This window comes from Nilaparvata lugens, chromosome 1, assembly GCF_014356525.2.
Source record: "Nilaparvata lugens isolate BPH chromosome 1, ASM1435652v1, whole genome shotgun sequence".
In the NCBI taxonomy this organism is placed as follows: domain Eukaryota; kingdom Metazoa; phylum Arthropoda; class Insecta; order Hemiptera; family Delphacidae; genus Nilaparvata; species Nilaparvata lugens.
This window is the reverse complement of record NC_052504.1, coordinates 43,447,120-43,471,296: the sequence shown is the minus strand read 5'-3', so window position 1 is coordinate 43,471,296 and position 24,177 is coordinate 43,447,120. Positions and strand designations below refer to the sequence as shown.

Below are 24,177 nucleotides of genomic sequence, written 5' to 3'. Positions count from 1 at the left end.
ATAATAATATGAATTGCAAAGCTCTCAATCACTGATATCTTTGATTTATCAATAGACCGTCTCTCTCCATGAAAATATCAAATGTTTTCATGGATTATTTCTGATTGAGAAACTGGAATTGACATAAAAATTTATTATGTTCATGAAAGTGTTTCAAACATTATTTTGCGATATTTTTGTTCGTGGTCTTCTAATGCCGATTGATTACAATATATTTATACTGATATTTTGTTTAAAATCTGAAAGAGATTAACCAAAAAACTAGTATACAAGACAAGCAAGGATTTAAAAAAATATGGAACATGTTTTTTTTGTGAAAGTACATAAATTGTGTTTAGGAATCATTTCAGTATATATTCTATCAAAGAAATGTTTCTAAAAACAATAAAATAAATCCTAAGTTTGTATTTTTATTACAAAATGTGATTTGCTAAATTCATTACTTATTTTGAATGTACAATAATACTTTTAATCCTGAATGTAATAATCCGTACTACTGTTTTTTTTCTTGAATCAGCCATCAAGTTTTTATTATGCTGATTAAAAACGAGGAAAGAAGTATGCATTGTTATCTTATTAGAAAAGATTTTTGCTAAAATAATTGTTTACTCATTGCATAAGATCAGCAATCGATGGTTAGCTGTCAAAGAAGAGGAAAAGTCTCGTCTTATCACACTTGCGATTCTCCGATGCAATTACTGTCCGAAGATCACTGATAATCTTCGACGCTGGCCCAATAAAAATGTTAAACAAATACATGTTCAGTGAGCCAGACACACCAATCAAATTTCAGCTAGCTTAAGATAGTTATGTCTATATATCTCAATGTGAGACTCATCCAATTGTCAGTGCCATCTTGATTCTAATTCGAAAAACCTCACCAAACGAGTTTCCCGTTACTATCTAATTCAAGATAATCACTAACTCAAGGCTTGCAGCAGTGACGCTGGCTGCTTCTTCGACTCTCTGATTTCTGCTCTGCTCAGTGTGCTTTTAAATTGAGTGCCGGCTGCGTCTTCTATGGACTCTGTAATGTGAATGGATTCTTCTAAAACACATTGAAAAGTGAGTGAATCTCTTACAACCTTGTGATCTACGCTTAACAACATGGAAACTCATTCATATTTTCCATTATTATTGAAGCTGTGGACAGTCTTATTATTATTATTATTCGAAGGTAAGATGTTGATAATTCTCAATATTATATAAATTATTCTTGAATATAATATTTCATTTATACTATCATCATATATACATTTCATTAACGCACAACAAAAGATGTGAAATTTTCATTAATAGTCGATATCAAATCTAAATAATCGATATTCTAAATCGATTCAATTGTAAAGGATAAATTTATTCTCTTTCCTGTACCATATAGGATAGGCCTAAGTGAATATTACTATTTCATACTCGATATAAGCTAGAAGGCTAGACTGCCTAGATTATTAAAAATTAAATGATGTACAGAGGCATAAACTATAAATATTAAAAATAAAATAATAGCAGAGTATTGAAAAATAATTATTGGTGATATTATGTGAATCTATATAAAAAGTGATAACCAAGATAAACCAGAAATATGACAGGGAAAAAATAAATTGGTTGATAATCTTTCTTATCATACTCTGCTATCAATGCCTAATATTTTGTGATGAGAATTATTTACTTCATTGTTGTCAACTTATTTATAATTTGATTTTCAATTTGTCTTAATAACTTGCCAAATACCGTAACTTACAACAAAATAATGTGCATTGGCCTAAGAGAAACAAGAGATAGTAATTTTCAAAGCTCTAAATATTCTAAACTCCTTCGTCACTGGTTGAAATTTTATTATCTCTCTGGACAATCAATTACCGGTATGTGCGGTGCATTTATTAGTGAAGTCTCTGGGCCTTCATCTTGCATCTAAAAACCTATTTATTCATTTACTTTTATATAAATTATACTATGCATAGGATAATGAAGACTCTTCTACATTTAGTTTGAAAGGTTGTAATGATGTTATTTATGAATAAAATTTTTAACAAGTCAACAAGCCTTCTCTGTAGGCTACTACAGGTTGACCACAGTCTAATTATGACAGTAAAGTACCGTACACGGTACCGGAATTGTTAATGTAATTGTTACATACCCTAGTATAATTTAAATAAAAATATGAATCTCAGTACCCTTTTAAATTATTTTTTCACATGTTTCGGACATTAATGCCATTTTCAAGTGATTTCACTAAAACGTCAATTTGAAAGGGTACTGAGATTTATATTTTTTATTTATATTAAAAGTAACCCTAAATAAAAAAGTCAATAAAATGGCCTAGTATAATTATATCATTATTATGTTCGTCGACTAGGTACCGTACATATTATTGTGTTGTCAATCTATACTTTTCCACTATTATTTAAAGCTATTTCCATATTATATTGTCATTGACATATGTTTCATTTCAATAAGGACCAATTTTGTTTCAATTTTCAAACTTTTAACTAACTTAACTTCCCAGTAATAAATCAATTGATTCACTCTCTATTAATAGCTACAGTACGTCAGTACAGAACCGTCATGCGCAAAAAACAAGCGATGTAAACATGACATAGCTATCAATTTTCAAATTGAAGAAAACATTATTAATTTGCAATAAACTAGTTTTATTCTTCAAAACTACTCTTTATTGCTTATAAACTATTGCTTTTTATTTAGTTTCAGGTTCTCTGGCTGAAAGTTACAAGCAGTATTATATCGGATGTTATATCGACGGTAATCCCAGCAGACGACTGTTTGGCAATCACAAGGTCAATATTGAAAATATGTCACCGAAGGCATGTATTGAATTATGTAAATCAAAAAGCTATGCATACGCAGGAATTCAATATGGGCAAGTATTCCAACTTTCAGTGTTTTACAAAAATCAATTTATCCTAAAAGAAAAAAAATTAATTGACAAAAATACAGTTAATTGAAAAATTGTAAATTCTGATCATTAAAATTACAGAATCGTTAATGTCTGTGGTTTGTAAACATTTAAGAACATTTTGTGTTGAAGTTGCTTTCCATGACGAAACACTATATAATAACTTTGTTGAAGTTCTGACACTGTGTTACCAGTAAATATTTGAAAAAACACTTTTGATTGGAGTCTTGAGGAATGCATTTCACTCCTGAAGAGGAGCTTCATCAGCCTCCTGATGTCAAAAAAGTAAAAGTAAGTGTTTTTTCAAATATTTACTGGTAACACAGTGTCAGAACTTCAACAAAGTTACATTTTGTGTGATGATGATATGGACAATAGAAGAGTTCAAATCTTCATTCCCATTTTAACCAATTCAATTACCAAACTTGTTTCTATCACATTACACGTTCATAATATGATTGATGTAGTTCCAGTGGATTCATAGGTACACTATAAAACTTTACTAGAGGAACTTTTAGTGACAAGAGTTATGATTTTGTTTATTAAATTAAAATCAACCTAGCTCGCTCTACTTATTAGATAGGACATTCAATGTTTTTTCTTATTATTATAGACTGGTTTTATTATTAGATCTATGGTTATTATGTTGAATAGAAGAAATAATTTATTTTCAGGCTTTTTTCAATTCTTTTGTGACCACCCGAAAGTATTCTCAAAGAGTTACTGGACATTCTGAATATTAAAAAAAAAAAAAACAAGAAATAGGCCTTTTTTAATGGATCTTTTCGTTACGTTAATCAACCGTATTGATTTATTGAGAAAATACTAGAAATTTATTATTTTAAAAGATTATAATGGTACCGTATTAGTTTGATTCATAACGGCATGAACTAATCATAGGTCATGTGGAAAGGATGACTGCGGGCAGAATCCCTGAAATTGTGATGCGGGAGAAGCTCCACAATAGAAGACAGAGAGGGAGACCCAGAAAAAGATGGCTGGATGAGGTGCTGAATGATGTGAGGAGTTTGGAAGTGAGGGGATGGAGAGGCATAGTCAATGATAGAGATGCGTGGAGGTTGATAGTTGAGGAGGCTAAGGCTCATCATGGGCTGTAGCGCCATAAAAGAAGAATGGTACCGTATCGAAAATACCTCATTGAAATGAATTAAATTGATTCCATTTAGGCCTAATATTCATTTCGAAATTTTCAAAAGGTTAATAATTTCTAAATATTATAATGATAGCATAATTATTGAATTGGGATTTATCAAATAAATTCGATTTTGAATTTCAGGAACGTTTGAACTATTTATAGAATAACATGATATTTGGAATTTGCAGGGTTGAATGCTTCTGTGGCAATGAGAGACCGCTTTTCACGGCAAGAACTGATGAGACTGAATGCAGCACAGATTGTCCTGGAAACAAGGAAGAAAAGTGTGGAGCCGGATGGAGAACTAGTGCTTACAAAACTGGTTTAACAGGTGTGTCTTGATTACACATTTTCCGAATTTGCTATAATCAAATCAAACTACTATCAGAATGAGAATCGGAAAATTAAAATTTCTTCATAACAGCTATTACTCTAGCTACGTTCTGTAATTATTTGTCAATAGATCTAACCTTGAAGAACACTGCAACATTATTATCAATATTGTATTATGAAGTCTACACTCTACAGTGTGCATGAGTGAGTTGATGAGTAAATTGTGACGTTGGACTGATATTAAAGCACACTGAACTATCAAAGTAAGTGAGCTGAACGCTTCAATATTTCAATAGTGTGGAATTCACATGGCTCCAGGCATTGATTGGAAGCAAAAGTGAAGTCTCTTTAAGTTTGGTTTAGCGTTGCAGTATTAGATAAATGGAAACATGAATAATGATTTTTTTTTATTTCTATTAATCATGAATTCTATTTCACACGAATATTTAAAAAAAATCATTATTCATATTTTATTATTTAAAAAAAGCTTATTGGTATGGAAACAACAAACTTTGAAGCCCCAAAACTGTTTCCGATTTAGTAATACAAATTTCATTAATACAAATACTTATAATCAACACAAAACACTTGATGAGTACGAAAATGATTTAGAAATATAGATAAAAAACTACAATAATATATACATTTATCATAGAATTTGAAAAATTACAGTATACTATTACATAATATTATGATATGATATCAACTTTGATTATTATTATTAGAATTGAAGAGTAAGAGAAACACTTCATCAAATTAGGAGATCTACTCAAGAAATATACAACAACATAAAAGCTAATGCTATTAAGGGAGACATTGAACTGAAGATTTTGAGGCTGAGCACCATGCCTTTTTATGAAATTCTATTTCATGAAATAAACAGTATCTTTGAGCATCTTGGTATCCTCAAATTTCATGAATTTATTTGCTACCGGAAAATGATCTACCCTAAGATTTCAACTTTAGGCACTCATATCTGAAAAAGTCAAAATGATAATAAAGCTTTTCCCTAAAATTTATACAGTCCACTTTTGGATTATTTATAATCCAACCAGAACATCTTTTGGTCCTCCGGGCCAGATTGACCCAGAATTTAATTCTTTTATTAATTTTGTTAGATGGCTAACCTAACAAATTTTGTAAGTTATGTCTACAACAAGTTACGTTTTGTTGGTGCAAGTCAGACAAGTTTGTTCATCAATCAACATATTGTTGTCTGTTTCTATTAAAGATAACTCAGGCTTATCTTCATTTCAAGATAGTTGTTCTATCAGCATTTGTGCTAGTTTCTGTCTCAATAGAATCTATTGACATCACTTTGGGAAATATTTTTTGTGAAGTGTGTTGTAGTGTATCTCTTTTGAAATGTCTGACAAAGAGAAAGTTGAAAAGTTCTTACACATTAACAGAGCTAAACTAGAACAATTATTCCAAGGAATTCAGAGAGCTCATGACTTAATAAAAGATTTGTCTGATAAGAAAATTTCTAAACAATTTAGAGTATTAGCTAGTTTGATACCAGCTACTGTTGAACAGCACTCCCAGGTTGAAAGTACTGTTATTGAATTAGAAGTTGAGTTGAACCCAGATTATGATATTAAATTAAATTATTTAGAGTTTGTAGCTGTTATTAATTTAGCATTGGAAAGTCTCAATAAAAAAGAATTAGATGGTGCTAAAGCAGAACTGACAATGTCTAGCAGTCAACATGATCATAGTAATATGCAGGCATGGCCCTAGGGACTTTGCAGCCCTAGGGCGAAATTGGCAAACAATGCCCCCCCCCCACCACCACAAAGTATCCTGTCTAATAATTGTTTACTTAGAAATTTGCCTGAAGGTTATCAGCTATTCAACTTGAAAAATACATTTAAACAAATATTTGACAAATATAAATATTGAGGAATAAGTACAGGCGACAAATGCTTAAATAAAGGTATGGAAGGAAAATTTTGGAACATAATTTTCAACTCCACAGCTCTTTCATGGATAGTAAGAGGATTAAGATATCGAAAGTCCTCACCACCACCCCATGTGCTAAAGGGGTGGGGGTGGTTTGAAAGTACCATTTTTTAATTTTTCGCATATATCTCGGAAAATATGCATCTTATGAACATTTGTATTATATACAAAATTGAAGCTCACAGAATTACCAACAAGTTTTGTTCTCTACATTTTTTCTATATCTCTTATAGTTTCTGAGATATCCGCTCTTAAAGGTAAGACATTTTTGAAAAACCTCTTCTGCCTCCAATTTCTTCATCTTTTCGGCCTTTTTGAGCGATTGATGAAAAAAAAGGCTGATTATGAGCTGATGGAGCATCAAATTAGAGATAATTCAATTATCTTCAATTTGATGTATATTTTCATCATTTTACGCATTTCCCTACGACTGTTGCAGCAGTTTTAGTGTTGAGAGTGAAATTTTCTGTTCAGCAACAATAGATCAGTTGACAATGAAATTTGGAGGGAATGTTTGGAACTCAATTTTAGACTTTGCAGCTTTGTTGACACTAGTTTGGAGGTGAGCATATCAAAAATCCCAACCCCTACATCATGTGCTGAAGGGATGAGAGTGGTTTGAAAGTTGCATTTTCCACTTATTACTTTCATGCTTACCGTATATCTTGGAAACAATGAGTTCTATTGAAATAATCAACTGCATAAAAATGAAGCTTAATAAATTTCGTACAAGATTTGTCTGGTAGAGGTTTTTGATAGATCTGATACTTTTCGAGATATATATGTTCTAAAGTGATGCATTTTCGAAAACCCAGTTTTTCTTCCATTTTTCGCTCTTTCAAGTCTAATAACTTTTCAAAAATTGATGAAAAAAGAATGTGCTAGTTAAGAGATTGTAGAGCATTAAATTATCTTTCATTTCATATATAATCCACGCATTCCCATGACTGTTGCAGCAGTTTTAGGTTTAAGAGAAATCTCAAGATTCTCTTCAAAAATTATAAGGCCCAAAAGATGAAAAAATTGGAGGCAGAAGTGTTTTTTCAAAAAATGTCTCACCTTTAACCCTTTCACTGCCAAGCACGAAAATATTCGTTTTTGAAAAGTATGTCTGGACACACCAAGCCCGAATATATTCGTTTTCACCTTTGAGTTATTGCTCCAGTTATCGTCGCTTGTTGAATATTATGATAGTAATTTTGAAGGTATTGAAACTGTTACCTCAACCAGGAGAATCAAATTTGGACGTGGCTGAGCTCTACTTATGTAAAGTTGTTAAAAAAATCCATTTTTGTTCAGAATTGACTCTATTGAAAAAAGGGAAAATTTGTCCCAATCGTTTTCAACAACTATCTCCATTTGTAGAGAAAGAGATGGAGGATAATGCGAGCTAAGCTCACATTAGCCTAATTATTTCGCTGTTCGTCAGAAGTTTTATAATTCTATCTCGAAGTTATACTGTAATTGAATCAGGAAACTTGTTCAATGGTTGTGTTCATAACCAATCATTCTTATTAATTTGTATGTACTGATTTACTGAACCATCCTTTAATTCCCATTTCTCTAATAACTGTTCTTTCCATATTCCTACATCCCGCAATACACAAATTGACATACAATATTATAGGTACTGGTCAAAAACATGGTAAGTCCTTTCTTTTGTTCATTATTGTGCATAAGTAAACTTGATTCCATTTGAATATTTAAACCCCCTAAAATTTATACAGTCCACTTTTGGATTATTTATAATCCAACCAGAACAGTAATAATTGATTCACTTCATAAATCATGCTCAATATAAGTGGTGCCTAAAAGTTTAGGTTTTATCTACATATATAAAAATGAATGTCTGTTTGTGTGTTTGTTTGTATGTTTGTTTGTTCTCTATAGACTCGAAAACTAATTGTCAGAACGGCATGAAATTTTTGAATATGTTGTGTGAATATTGGGGATGGTTTCTGACAAGAAATTTTAATAGGGGGGCTAAAAATAATCATTTATTAATCCATTTTACAGACCTATGTTTTCGAAATTTCGACCGAGCGGCTACCGAAGAACGGAAAGATAATCATGATTCAAGATAATAGCCTAATTATTGTTATAAGATGATTGAGCATCTAAAGTGACCAGCTGTGTAATTAACACGTCACTCTGTGTACTGGTACATGTATATTAAGGCTGTGCAAAGGCTAAAAATTAACTTTCTACTCGTGATATTTTCAAAGTTTTTCGATTCGTATATCATCAAGCTATCAAAATGAAAAAGTTTTCTCAGGAAAACATTTTTTTCCGATTATTACTTTTTGAGATATGAGCGCCTGAAGTTTGAAATTTTGGGACAGAACATTTCAAATTCGGTAAGATATAAATCCATGAGATTTAGAGGATGGATTCTTCATGGTATTGTTGATCCAGTAAAACAAATATTTTCTGAAAATATCAATTTTTGAAAAAGTTATTCAATTTACCAAAAATAACTCAACTAAAACTTATTTTTAGTAAATTGAATAACTATCATAAAAATTGATATTTTCAGAAAATTTTTGTTCTACTAGATCAACAATAGTACAATACCATGAAGAATCTATCCTCTAAATCTCCATGGATTTATCTCTTACTGAATTTGAAATGTTCTGTCCCAAAAATTTAATCTTTAGACGCTCATATCTCAAAAAGTAATAATCAGAAAAAAATTTCCAGGAAAAACTTTTTCATTTTGATAGCTTTATGATAATTATACAATTCGAAAAACTTTGAAAAATATCACGAGTAGAAAGTTTATTTTTAGCCTTTGCACAGCCTTAAAACGGTAGTTTTGAGTTGGAGTTAGTGTAGTTGATTAGTACCAGCTGTAGATAATCGTTCCTTAGAAGAACTAAACAAATAATTATCACTCCCCTATCATTGAGAAACTGGAAAATGTTGGAAAAAAATTATTCACCTCATGAAAAAGAGTTATTCATATTGCATTCATTAATTATTACTGAAGAATGACAGACTAATTTACATTTTTTTGAATTTAGCTTAGCTTTATATTCATCTTGAAATGGAAGATGGAAAGAAAATGGAATTCTGTGTAATTCATCGTACATCGCATATTTCCTGGACCATCTATTGACAATCAACAACTATGAAAACATTAAATTCATCTCTGAAACACTGATTTAACCTATCTATATATTTTTTTTAATTCAACATTTTACTGATAGATACTACTACAAATTGATTAAGAAGAATACGTTCTAGGAATAATAAATGCTGCATGACTAAGCACATAGGAAGTCCGTATTGAGATGTAAATGAAAATATTGATTGTCACATAAATTTCACCAAATAAAGTCAAGTGTAACATGAGATACATTGACTTATTGGCGGTACGAAGTTTGCCGGGTAAGCTAGTAGAAAATAAAATACTGTATTTATAAGCATACTGTACTATAGTATTTCGAAAAGAATAATTTTCCCCTCAATGATGGAAATGTTATAAATTTTTCATTCCAGGTACCCCACCTAGAGAAAAGCTGAATTACATTGGATGCTACTCTGATTTTGGATCAGAGGATCGCAGACTATTTGACAAATTTCAGTCAGACTTTGTAGAAGGTCAAACACCGCATTACTGTGCTGGTCTGTGCTATGCACTTGGATATGGCTATGCAGCTTTGCAATACAAGTAATGTGGTTTGTCTCAACATCTGCACTACTAGTAATTGAAAGAGATTTTCCTAAACATATATGATTCACATAAGTCTGATTTAAGTAGATTGAAGTAAATTGTAGAATCTCTTGCAAAAAGTTTCACTCCAGAACTCAATTCAAGTCGAGCTTCACTGGTGTATCATGTTGTTTGATAATGGTTACATTGCAAATGAAGGTCAAATTGAACATCAACTCAAATCTCGCAAATCTGAACTAGATGTCTTTTAAATGTGTTTAATTACAAGAGATTTTGTAATAATTTTTTATCTATAATAATATTTATTTAAAATCGACAACTCTAGAGCTGCCCAAACCTTTGAATCATTAATCACCAAGTCTATATTGCGAAATTATGTGAGTGAATTCATCTCTGATCTCCATCCCTATCATTGCCCATGAACAAGGCTGGGGCTGAAGAAATCAATATTAAAAACATGTAATTGAGTAATGAAATAGCCACAGCACACCACAAGGCTCAATGAGTTTTTTGCGACTAAATTTCATCTCTAAAAGCCAATTTCGGCACGTTCTTTATATTGTTTGGCTCCATATGATTCATTTGAATTACCTACTGTTCTTTTATTATCGATCACGGACACACCACAAGAATATTTGCGAAGCCATTGCCAACAATTCGATTACTAGCCTATACTGAAGATAGGTAGTAGAGAGAAACGTCAAAAATCTACTGAAACGGTGAATGCTCAATGGAGTTATTTATTTATATTAACCAAATTCATGATCAAAACTGTATTAAACAAAAATTTTGATTTATTATTCTCAAGTAAAAAATAATTGAAACGATATTTGAAGTACTTTTGTTTTATTGACCTTTTAAATAAGTAAATTTCTGTAACTCACTCTACAATTGAATCAGTCTTGAGCTTTTTTAAAATAATTGAATATACTTTTTGTAATAGAACACAACTTTGTGATTGGATTTATTGCAGTTTCGAGTGTTTCTGCGGCAATAATCATCCACCCTCTGAAAGGCTCACCAACGATGAGGAATGTGGCTTGGAGTGCACAGGAGACAAAAATGAGAAATGTGGTGGTCATTGGAAACTCAGTGTGTACTCAACATCCATTCCAGGTAAAATATGAAGAAAATTTAATATTAAACTTTCCTTTTCGGTTAATTCATTAACGGCTTGAACTATAGTTTCAGTTGAAACCCCAATTTTGATCTATCCCCCATGTAAAGAGTACATACCAAATCCCATATTGTAGAAAATAATCACTCCTATCCTTAAAAATATTCACATACAAATGTCCTTCGCATATTCAAATGTTCAGCACTGATAGTACGCGTCTCGTAATTACTACAGATTATTGATATGATCAATTATTCTATCAAAATTCAGAAAGGGAACAGTTTTGGGCTAGGCCTGTTTTCCTTTTCTGATCATGTATATGATTAGTGTATTATGGGATGTAGAATAAATCTAAAATAAAACTATAATAATATAATTTTTCAAATTTCAATTTTTTAGGCTGAACCAAGTGAATATTTAGATATCGACAATTTTATAGCCTAAATTAACAATAGGTAATATTATTCACTGCATGCATACATTTCTCAAAGCACTAGAGTAATCATTTTGATATTTCTTGGTTTTTCTTATTCAGATATACCAGCACTGGGTAGATATATTGGATGCTATATTGACAATGGTGACAAAAGGGTGTTTAATGGTATTAAGAAAGATTTTCCTTCAAGGAATAACCCCCAACTTTGTGTCAATTTTTGCCTGAGGAACAATTACCAATATGCAGGACTACAATATGGGTAAGTTTTTATAGAATCTATACTTAAATTCTAAAATTCTAAAATACTAAAGTTCTTATCTCACTGACTCACTGATCACGATTTCTGGAAAACTACTGGATGAATTGCAACAAAACTTGGAATATAGCTTCCTTATACGTCCTAGGTGCTCACTAAGAAATCTTTTGGCGATATTTCAACTCTAAAGCTGTGTTTACACCAAAGTTATTAACAAAATGTTAATAACTCAATCCTTACAGATTCTATTAGATTGAATATAACTTATCATACACATGATGATCATATGTGTTTGTCCACCTCCGTTCAATCCAATAGAATCTATAAGGATTAAGTTATCAACATTTTGTTAATAACTTTGGTGTAAACGTGGCTTAAGGGTGGTTTTTAAGGGTTTAAAGTTCGTCTTTTAGCATGTATATTCTTCTTCTCCCAATATCTTAATTATAATAGAAATGTCCATATCATATGTTACTATAGAACTATAATCTAGAGAGAGTACCTCTTCGAAACAGTTGTTAACTGGCAACTAAATGAATAATTTTGTCAGGTTGGCATCAAGTTGGGATGACTTTATTAGGTTGGCACCAAATTGAAGAACTAATTAGAATGCATTTATCGAGAATAAATTGATTAGGCACTGCTGCTTCAATCAGAGCTATTCCTGGGAGTATAGATAATTTTTATTTTTCATAAAACAAACTCTTATGACGGGAGTTGCTTCTTATTCTATCAAGACTAATTTTGATAGTATATCCGACAGATCGCGAAAACTGCTTAGACAATTTCGATGAAATTTTAATAATTCAGTATGATATATGGAGGGCATTTTTAAAACTTCAGAAGTGTCCGTCGTGGACTCTGCAAAGAATGAGGAAATTCGGCCAAAATTTAACTTGGGCGAAAGAAAGGGGTTATTTATTAAAACTGCCAAATAGCTGTTGTTGCTTTTCCTAATGTAAAAATATCTTGCATAGAAGTAAGGCACTTTCCCCATGAATCAATTATTCTCAAACGTTGATTGTTGAACATTGAGATTCTCAAACATTGAGAAAATAGAAGAATAGAGAAACAATAGCGTAAGTAGATATCCCATGGTATAGGGAATTTATGTCGCAACTTTTACTGTTATCTCAAGCCGATTACTATCGATTATTGTCAATTTTTACTGTTTTGTTGGGGTGATAGTGTATGAACGGCACAACTTGAGAGACTACCAGCGTCACACAGCAACATAGGAAAGATCTATGTGAACTATCGGCTTGAGATAACAGTAAAAGTTGCGACATAAACGCCCTATACCATGGATATCTACTTATGCTAACGTTTCTCTATGATAGAAGGTAGCTTTCGAAAAAAATATTGGAGAATATGCATAACAGTTCGTTGACTGTCAGTATTCCTCATTAATAGCATCAATGCTTCCCATTCAAACAATGCTGACAAATTGATGTGAATCTTACTATAATTTAGTTACTTTAGATCAGATGAAGATAATATTGTTGATGATCGCTACTGTTTCAATTTCATTCAATCATGTTTGACACTTTTACTTTTGATGCCAGCTGTTATTATTATGTGAAATAAGCTCTTATTGAATTTAATCAAAATCGTTGAAGCAGTTTTTAAGAAAATCGCGAAAAACCCTGTTTTTGACCACATTTTATCCATTTGGCAAAAACAGCTGGCATCAAAAGTAAAAGTGTCAAACATGATTGAATGAATTTGAAACAGTAGCGATCATCAACAATATTATCTTCATTGATCTAAAGTAACTAAATTATAGTAAGATTCACATCAATGTGTCAGCATTGTTTGAATGGGGAGCATTGATGCTATTAATGAGGAATACTGACAGTCAACGAACTGTTATGCATATTCTCCAATATTTTTTTCGAAAGCTACCTTCTATCATAGAGAAACGATAGCATAAGTAGATATACCATGGTATAGGGCGTTTATGTCGCAACTTTTATTTAATTTTCGGATCGAAACTGCTTTTTTAGACCTTCATTGACTGGGCTATATATGGTAATAGGACAAGGGAAGTAAAAAGTTGTCCATAGTCTGATGAAAACGTAAGAGTGTGTGAGCAAATGAAAAAGATCATAATAGCTGTAGTTGAGTTACCAAATTTGGTGACCTTATTTTAAAACATTGCAGTATTCATGGAACATTTGGAAGAATAGGTTCAGAAAGTGATCGGATGATAGCAAAAGAAATTTAAAATCGATCTTTCCAAACATATTGTTGTTGAATGTAATGTTCATTGTGAGGTGATAGAAATGCCACTAATTTCTTCAACTTCTGTTGTATTGGTTCCTCTGTTGATCCATGTTTGTACGCAGCCATGGCCATGAGAGAGCCAGTTGCACTCTCTGTTAATTCATAATCCGGACTAAATACCACGAGAACCAATTAGAGAAGTCTTCTATTAAAAAACCCTGCTCTGATTAATTCTCATGAAATTTTAATCCTGATTGAAATTGAACAGGCTTTTGTGCTAATGGGCTTGATATTTTCGTGTTTCAAAATCAGCTAAAAACTAAATCGTAAAAATCTGGTGTGGCGCACTCACACAACTTTTCCTTGCCGTTATGAAAATTGATCACTGACGCTAGTGTTCCCGCGCATCTCAAGTCTACTATTCAAATATTTGAGCCAGCTGGTGACAGGGCAATAACGCTAGAGACACACATGAGGTCTGCTATCTCTTCATAGTGAATGATTTAATAGAATCAACAATAATTTGCAATTGAATAATCACATTTTCTCGAATTTAAAGCTTATTTTCAATTTTAGGTGAAAATGTTACTGAACATTAATTATAGAGATTTTCATGCTCAATCTACTCCACTTGATTTTTTTTGTTTCAATTGTATCTGAAGCCTGATAATTGGGAATCTATCTGCATTGATGGGGCGGAGCTCCTGAAATTTTTACAGATATGGGACTTGTGGCAGTTGATAGAGCTTATCGATGACTATTTTAGGTATGAATTTGATCAAAATCGTTGGAGCCGTTTCCGAAAAAATCACGAAAAACCCTGTTTTTGACAACATTTTCGCCATTTTAGCCGCCATCTTGAATTGCATTTGATCGAAATTGTTCGTGTCGGATCCTTATAGTGAAAGGACCTTAAGTTCCAAATTTCAAGTCATTCCGTTAATTGGGAGATGAGATATCGTGTACTCAGACGCACATACACTCATACACACACACACACACACACACACACACCACACACACACACACACACACACACCACACACACACACACATACAGACCAATACCCAAAAACCAGTTTTTTGGACTCAGGGGACCTTGAAACGTATAGACATTTAGAAATTGGGGTACCTTAATTTTTTTCGGGAAGCAATACTTTCCTTACCTATGGTAATGGGGCAAGGAAGGTAAAAAACATGATATTGCATCAGCTGCTCCTATTTCCTTTCATGATGATTGTCATTACATGACACATGACAAATCTATTGATAATAGATCACAAGTAAAAAATAAAGCTGTCAATTTAGATAGAAATTAAATTGAGTTACATGTTTGTTTACATCTAAATTTTCTTCTCCAATCCTTGGTTCAAGCTGAGATCAAAGAAAAGAAATTATAATGGTAGTTAATGAACAAAGTGATTTAATAAACTCTATTCAGATCTATGCAAATTCACATTAAATTGATCCCACTTTAATATTTATTATAGTAAAGTTTAGGACATGAGGAATCAGCCACAATAAATTTTGTACTAACTATTATGAATGGACTCTTATGTATGAATGGACTTCCATGTAAGAAAGAATCAGTGGCTGCTTTTACACTTTTGGATAAGTGAAACGAAAAGTAAGCGACAGGTTATTCCAAAAATTCCATAATAAGCAAGAAATCCAGTATACCAGAGTCATCAAATTCCGAATCAAATTAATTTGGAATTTATTCTTCAATTGCATCAAGCAAAAACAAAAATAACATGATCACTGCTAATTTGATAACTGTCAACGGGGAATATTAATTACCAATGAATAAAGTCGAGGTCGACTTTTAAGCCCCGCCCAATATTCTACAAAATTCGTTGCAATTAGACTACTCTTCTACAGAGCACTGCTTCCAACACATTTAATAATTATTCGAATGATTTGACTCAATCATTTTCATGCCAAGTTGTGGCGTAATCTCAAAAACGATTATGAAAATTTTGGTAGGATTTAGATTATAAATTTGTCACAAAAATAATTGTATCTTTTAATTCCCGTAGCGAAGCACGGGTGCCCTACTAGTTTAATATAAAACTACTCCAGTAACTTATTGCTACAATTTATTCCTCAAAAATCTTTTGGGAAAATCAGAGTTGTTTTGAATTATGTGGAACGCCTATTCTAATGTGGGTGATAGAACATTAGGAAGGATACAATTCTTCTTATTGTCTTCGACATTTGAAACTGTTCAAAAGATTGAGATTTATGAAAATTTACTTCTTTAATTTGACAGAATTTCAAAATTTGAATATATTTTTAATGTTTATGATTCAAGTAAATGGAATGTAAGTTATGTGGATCCATTCTGCCAGGAAACTTCTCATTACAGAGATTCACTTTCTAACTGTCAGCATGTCTTTTCTAGCACCGCCGCTTCCACATTCAATCAATTCTGACAGTATGAAGGAAATTATCTCATTGTGCGAATAAAACTATTTATAGGATAGAAATTTTCTTATTTTTGAAGGAGGGAATGCTATTGTGGAAATGATGAACTAACAGCGGGACTGGTGCCTGACCATCAATGCGAGATGGAATGTCCGGGAGATGATACTCGTGCCTGCGGTAATCATTGGAGATTGGCCGTTTATCAACTTAGTAAGATATCCTACAGTATTCTAAATACCAACCTCTAATCTAAATCCTAGGTGAAAATTTAGTCAAGTATAAGCTAATCATTATAGAGTACACTTAAAATTTAAAAATGGTAAAATTCTTCATCGTCAACGTCTTTATGGAGTATTTGTCCTGGTTAGCTTATTGAACTTAGCTTGTTCCGGCATTAATTTTCACCTCGTCTTTCCTAAGATTATTCTGTCTTTTTGCTTATGCAAATCCGGACCCAAACCGAGGCTTTATTTTGACGCTTCTCAGTAATGTAAATAGTAAAAGTGAATTTAGCCGGGTTTTCATTTTTTAATGGTATACGGTACTTATTTTAACTTAGGCTATACTTAATTTTAATACATGAATAATTTAACTTGTCTGGTCTAAAGTTTAGGTACGTTGATTCAAAAATAATGAAGAAATAGACACAGCATTCCTAATAATATTGATATTTAATAGTACCTATATTGAAAAGAAAGCATGAATTTATTCTGCTGAACTCTGAGCAAGGTCTTATCTGAATAATATTATGATAATCAATAGAGTACAGTGAACAACGATAATAATTGAACTTTTTGACAATTGATTTTATATCGATAACTAAATATTTAGTAATGGGTCATAACAATGTTTGCACTATTTGCACATTTAAGATAATTTTTTGATTCCTACTTCATGTAATAATTTGTTGTAGCCATTCAATTCAGATCACCGCAGTATTTGGGATGCTTCAAGGACGAATCAAGCGAAATAAGACTGTTCAAGGGATACCAACAAAACTTCTATAATTCATTGACCGTACAAAGCTGTATTGACATTTGTAGAAGCAAAGGATTCCAATACTCTGGACTTCAGTATAGGTAAGATTTGGTTAGATTTATTAAGGCTGTGCAAAGGCTAAAAATAAACTTTTTACTGGTGATATTTTTCAAAGTTTTACGATTTGTATATCATCAAGTTATCAAAATGAAAAAGTTTTCTCAGGAAAACATTTTTTTCTACAACTGTAGAAAATTCTTTCGAAAATTTTCGTTTTATCAGATCAACAATACCATGAAGAAAATACATATTTGAGGACACCAGCAACTCAATCCCAATGTTGCCCTCAAAGCAAATCAATAAAACAATTTTAAAGATTTATCCTCTAAATCTCATGCATCTATCTCCTACCGAATTTGAAATGTTCTGTCCCAAAAATTTAAACTTTAGGCGCGCATATCTCAAAAAGTAAAGATTGGAAAAAAATATTTTCTTGAGAAAACTTTTTCATTTCGATAGCTTAATGATATAAATCAAAAAATATCACCAGTAGAAAGTTTATTTTTAGCCCTTGCACAGCCTTAATATCATACTGTAAATGATCTTTAATGTAGGACAATTAACATAGTTTTGTCCTGTAACATTTTCTACTGACTATTTTTACCATTTTACTTTGAGAAATCAAAATTGAATTGGATATTGGATTTACTTTCTTCCAACATGGAAGAATATACGGTAAGTCTACCGTATCTATCTATAATCAGTTCATTGAAACCATATCATATTTTTATTATATTATGCACTAGTTGAACATACGTGCTCCAAGGTTTGTGAAACTGATGAATTATCACTTTATAAATTGAAGTTGCTTTCCATGACAAAACACTATATAATAACTTTGTTGAAGTTCTGACACTGTGTTACTTGTAAATATTTGAAAAAAACACTTACTTTTGTTGGAGTATTGAGGAATGCATTTCACTCCTGAAGAGGAGCTTCATCAGCCTGACACCAGGGGCGCTTGCTCTTATGGGTTGGACTGTGTGGCCAAAATGTGGGAAAATATTACCATTCGATTTGAAGTTAAGTTGATCATTTAATAAGTTGGATTTGTCATAGTGGAGGTGTTTAAAAATTTCATATTGTTCTAGTGTGTTGAGTCTCTGGCTTTTTTGAAGAATGTGTAGGATTTCGATATCTGTTTGTATGTTTTTTGTGATTGTGTCCTGTAGCTATTAAATGTTCTGCATATGTAGATTCTGAATTTGAATTTACTGCTTTTATGTGCTCATTGTATCTTATTTTGAAGCTACGGCCAGTCTGTCCAATATAGAATTTTGGGCATGTATTACATTTTTAGTTTATAAATTTCTGTCTTTTCAAACTGTGAGCTGTCTATTTTTCGTGTTTTTAGTTGGGTTTTCAAGTTGTTGGTTCTAAATGCTGTTTTGTAGCCTGACACAAAAATTCCATCCTAGAACAGTAAACCTGACACAAATATCATTTGACAACAATGAGATTATTGAATAAGGGGCTAAAATATAACATAAAAAAAAAACAAAATAAAAAATCGAAACTAAATGAAGCAATAGATGTAGAAACTAACATCCAAAAAATGACCTCAGATGAGCTGGATAAAGTGAGACATGAAGTACTAAAAATCATGAAAAAGTCCAAACCAGTCATCACTACCCCACATTAACAGAGGAAAAACTTTACTCTCCATAAAAGAAAAGGCAAAAACTCACAATCTAACATTCACAAAAGCTGACAAAGGAAACAGCATGGTTATAATCCACAATGATTATCTGAACAAAAAAATAGATGGATTTATCCTGGAAAATAATATAAAGCAAATCCAGAAAGACCCAACAACAAGATATCAGAATGAAATTAAACTAGCTATAAACAGAACAAAACACATTCTCAAAGAAAATGGAAAAAGATATTTAAAAGAAATTCACCCTTCTGCACCTACTCTCCAAGCACTTCCCAAACTCCACAAAGAGAACACACCAGTAAGACCTATCATAGACTACAAAAAAGCTCCAGCATACAAATTAGCTAAACAAATGGATTCACAACTAAGGAAACTGATACCAGTAGACCAGCATCCTGCATATTTAAAAAACAGCTTGGACCTTGTAAATAAAATTAAAGACATTCACATTCCATATAATTCCACTCTAGCATCATTTGATATCAAGAACCTCTACACCAACATCCCAGTAAAAGAAACCATAGCCATTATTGAAAGAATCCTGAACAACAAGAGCAATTCACCAGAACACACCAGAGAGCTAATAGAAATATTAAAAATCATAACGTCATAAAATTACTTCACTCATGATCAAAAATACTTCAGTCAAAAAGAGGGCCTTCCAATGGGAAGCCGAATCTCCTGTATACTAACTGAAATTTTCCTGCAACACATGGAAGAAACGAAAATATTCAAAAATAAACATGCAGAAAAAATCATTTATTGGAAAAGATATGTTGACGACATAATACTACTCTACAAAGGAAATGCCAGACAATGTGATCAACTCCTCTCAGAATTGAACAAAATACACAAAAACGTACATTTCACTGCAGAATATGAAACCAACAATGCCCTAAACTTTCGGGACCTCTCCATATCAAAACAGGACAACAAACCTAGACATATTTTTCCAGTCAGAATGACAGGACAGGAAGTCCTCCGATTGGCTGATCGGATTGGCTTAGAAGAGGAAACTCAATAGACAGGAAGCTCTCTGGAATCAGCCAATCGTAGATATTCCTCTCATGACGTGCCATGCCGTCTCGTCTGAAAAACATCTCGTGTGGTTTGGCTTCAAGTCACAATGTACGATAAATCAATCAAAATAACACTTGTTATTTATTTATTTATTTATTTATTTATTAGAACAGTCACAAACACGATATTTGGAAAGAGAAACAGGCAATTGCCCAAAACTTCTTCAATTCCTTGATTTTGGCACATAAATAGTCCAAAGTGAGGTTAAGTTTAAAATTTCTGTTTTCACCAAAGATTAACACTCAGAGAATACGTATTCGAGATATGACTGATGAATTTTGAATTTCGAAGGGTTGATAAGAGCCGGAAATAACACTAAACAATCCGAAAGTTTCAATAATATTGAAATAAACTTGAAAATTTTGAGCAGAAAAATTAAAACTACTATCACTGCAACTATCAACAATAGTTATATCGGTGTAGTTAATCCAGCTTTTTTTGTCTTATTCAAATGCCAATTTAGAATGCATCCTTGTAGTGGATCAAGGTTTCCAGTTAATTTAGGCTATGACTTGAAAATAATTTCGAACAACAGTTTTGCAATCGTGTTGCATCACAAACACTAGTGACATACACTGTGTCAGGGTGTCTCCCGCACACGCAGAGTGAAAATTATTCCCGTCATGTATGTCTGTGATGATAGGACTACAAAACGCCATCATCTTGTTATTTTGTATTCTCTCACATTATTGTACTTGAGTTGAAAAATTGGTGTAGCCGTTGGAAATCAAATAAATAAATAAAATGAATTATATCACTGTACACATTTTCCAAGGACTTTATAATCGAAGATTGAAGATTGATTGATTCTAAGATTGAAGTGGAATTGATATTCACCATAACCATAATTGATGTATGGTTGCAGATCCTCTAAGAAATGCAGATAACTACATAGGATGCTACAGGGAGAGAAACTCGCCTTTACAGCTGCTACCTCTGGAAACTGTCTCATTTGAAAGATCACTGACTCCTCAACTGTGCATCGACCATTGCTTTCGCAAGGGTTATCCATATTCGGGAACACAAATTTCTTCCGTTCATTTTGGAACACAACAGAGGAGGTAACTTGAGTCATCAGACACAATACAGTTAAAATACCGTATCACTCAATCATTTTTACCAATTTCTTATACCGGTAAATAAAATCCTCAACGTCATAATTGAACGAGCGAAGTGAGGTCTAAGATTCAAGTCGACGGTTTGGCATTTCTCTTAATGTTTTTGGAAATTTTGCATTTCAAGAATAATATAAAAGGAAAAAGGAGCCTCCTTCATACGCCAATATTAGAGTAAAAATCAGACTATAGAATTTCTCTTAATGTTAAAATGTTTGAATGTTTATATGTTGCGCATTTACGGCGAAACGCGGTAATAGATTTTAATGGAATTTGACAGGTATGTTCCTTTTTTAATTGCGCGTCGACGTATATACAAGGTTTTTGAAAATTTTGCGTTTCAAGGATAATATAAAGAGAAAAAGGAGCCTCCTTCATACGCCAATATTGGAGTAAAAATCTGGAGTGGCGCACTCACACAACTTTCCTTGCCGTTATGAAAATTGATCACCTGACGCTAGTGTTCACGCGCATCTCAAATTTACTACTATTCAAATTTTAAAGATCTGAGCCAGCTGGTGACAGGACAATAACGCTGGAAACACACGAGGTCTGCTATCTCTTGATAGTGAATGATTAAATTTAATAGAATCAACAGTTGCCAAGAGTTTGCAATTGAAATAATCACATTTTCTCGAATTTCGAGCTTATTTTCAATTTTAGGTGAAAATGTAACTGAACATTAATTGTAGAGATTTTTATGCTCAATCTTTTCCACATGAAATTTTTTGTTTAAATTGTATCTGAAGCCTAATAGTTGGGAATCTAAAATCAAACTTTGCATAGATGGGGCGGAGCTCCTGAAATTTTTACAGATATAGGACTTGTGGCAGTCGATAGAGCTTATCAATGACTATTTTGGGTATACATTTGATCAAAATCGTTGGAGCCGTTTTCGAGAAAATCGCGAAAAACCCGGTTTTTGACAACATTTTCGCCATTTTAGCCGTCATCTTTAATTGAATTTGATCGAAATCGTTCGTGTGGGATCCTTATACTAACTGAAATTTTCCTGCAACACATGGAAGAAACGAAAATATTCAAAAATAAACATGCAGAAAAAATCATTTATTGGAAAAGATATGTTGACGACATAATACTACTCTACAAAGGAAATGCCAGACAATGTGATCAACTCCTCTCAGAATTGAACAAAATACACAAAAACGTACATTTCACTGCAGAATATGAAACCAACAATGCCCTAAACTTTCGGGACCTCTCCATATCAAAACAGGACAACAAACCAAGATTTATTATTTTCAGAAAGCCCACAATGACAGATACACTCATACATGAAACATCAAATCATCCACCACAACACAAACTTGCTGCCTTTAACTCCATAATCCATAGACTAATAAGCATTCCACTCACAAAAGAAGATTACCAGACAGAATTGAACACTATAAAATATCTGGCACAAAACAATGGCTACTCATCCAATGTAATAGACAAAATACTTCATAAAATGAAAAACAAGAAACAGAAACCCCCAAATCCCAACAAATATGTCACACTAACATATTTCAATCAAAAATCACAATCCATAGCAAACATATTCAAAAAATCAGGCTACAAAACAGCATTTAGAACCAACAACAACTTGAAAACCCAACTAAAAACACGAAAAATAGACAGCTCACAGTTTGAAAAGACAGGAATTTATAAACTAAAATGTAATACATGCCCAAAATTCTATATTGGACAGACTGGCCGTAGCTTCAAAATAAGATACAATGAGCACATAAAAGCAGTAAATTCAAATTCAGAATCTACATATGCAGAACATTTAATAGCTACAGGACACAATCACAAAAACATACAAACAGATATCGAAATCCTACACATTCTTCAAAAAAGCCAGAGACTCAACACACTAGAACAATATGAAATTTTTAAACACCTCCACTATGACAAATCCAACTTATTAAATGATCAACTTAACTTCAAATCGAATGGTAATATTTTCCCACATTTTGGCCACACAGTCCAACCCATAAGAGCAAGCGCCCCTGGTGTCAGGCTGATGAAGCTCCTCTTCAGGAGTGAAATGCATTCCTCAATACTCCAACAAAAGTAAGTGTTTTTTTCAAATATTTACAAGTAACACAGTGTCAGAACATTTCAACAAAGTTACTTTATAAATAATCACTGTAGGTGTTGGCTTACTATAATATCGGTTATTTCCTATCTTATAATATATTGGAATACAAAGTTTAGTACTAAGTGTATTTTCATTTTGTATCTTCGAGCAAGTGAAAGAAAAATATTTTATTTTGAATCATATATTAAACTGATACGGTAGGACTGTCAAATTATTGGTTAAACAAATGATTTTGAATTGGTTGAACACTTGAGGGTCTTATTCAGCCCCCGAAATTTTCAGTTTCAATATCAATTTGTCGGATTGATAATAATTTTCTTTAACTTTTAGGAAGAAATAAGTTTTGAACTCTGTTTTCTATTGTATTGATTCTAAGAGCAAGTGAATGTAGGATAGAATAGACAGTGTAGGACTTATATACTACTACGACTTGTTACCCATACCTATCAGACAAAATGGTGAATTCTTCTGTTTTTGAGTAGATACCAATGCTTCTGCGAGGATAGAAAGCCACCAAACGCCTCACTAGTGGGTGACAACAATTGTCTTTATCCATGCTCGGGTGACAGCTCCCAGATATGTGGCGGTGACTGGAGGTACTCTGTCTATTGGAATGGGTTTAAAAGTGAGTCATTCTGCTATTAATTATGTTGGAGATTTACTTAATCATTAGC

General features: G+C 32.4%; 1 protein-coding gene across 1 annotated transcript; it reads left to right on the top strand.

Annotated features, from left to right (window-relative positions):
* Positions 1 to 654: 654 nt before the first annotated feature.
* Positions 655 to 24,148, top strand: LOC111050988 (WSC domain-containing protein ARB_07867). Its single transcript, XM_039434502.1, has 9 exons — positions 655 to 1,177; positions 2,704 to 2,878; positions 4,259 to 4,401; positions 9,867 to 10,038; positions 11,015 to 11,157; positions 11,694 to 11,853; positions 16,583 to 16,713; positions 17,417 to 17,582; positions 23,986 to 24,148. The coding sequence occupies exons 1-9, from the start codon at positions 1,108 to 1,110 to the stop codon at positions 24,146 to 24,148; spliced, it is 1,323 nt and encodes a 440-aa protein (XP_039290436.1). The 5' UTR covers positions 655 to 1,107.
* Positions 24,149 to 24,177: the final 29 nt, after the last annotated feature.

Bases quoted from the DNA above. Each gene is read 5' to 3' on its own strand.
- LOC111050988 (XM_039434502.1), top strand. From the start codon at position 1,108: ATGGAAACTCATTCATATTTTCCATTATTATTGAAGCTGTGGACAGTC. The intron at 4,402-9,866 runs GTGTGTCTTGAT...TTTTCATTCCAG, and splicing joins TTACAAAACTGGTTTAACAG to GTACCCCACCTAGAGAAAAG. The intron at 11,158-11,693 runs GTAAAATATGAA...TTTCTTATTCAG, and splicing joins GTACTCAACATCCATTCCAG to ATATACCAGCACTGGGTAGA.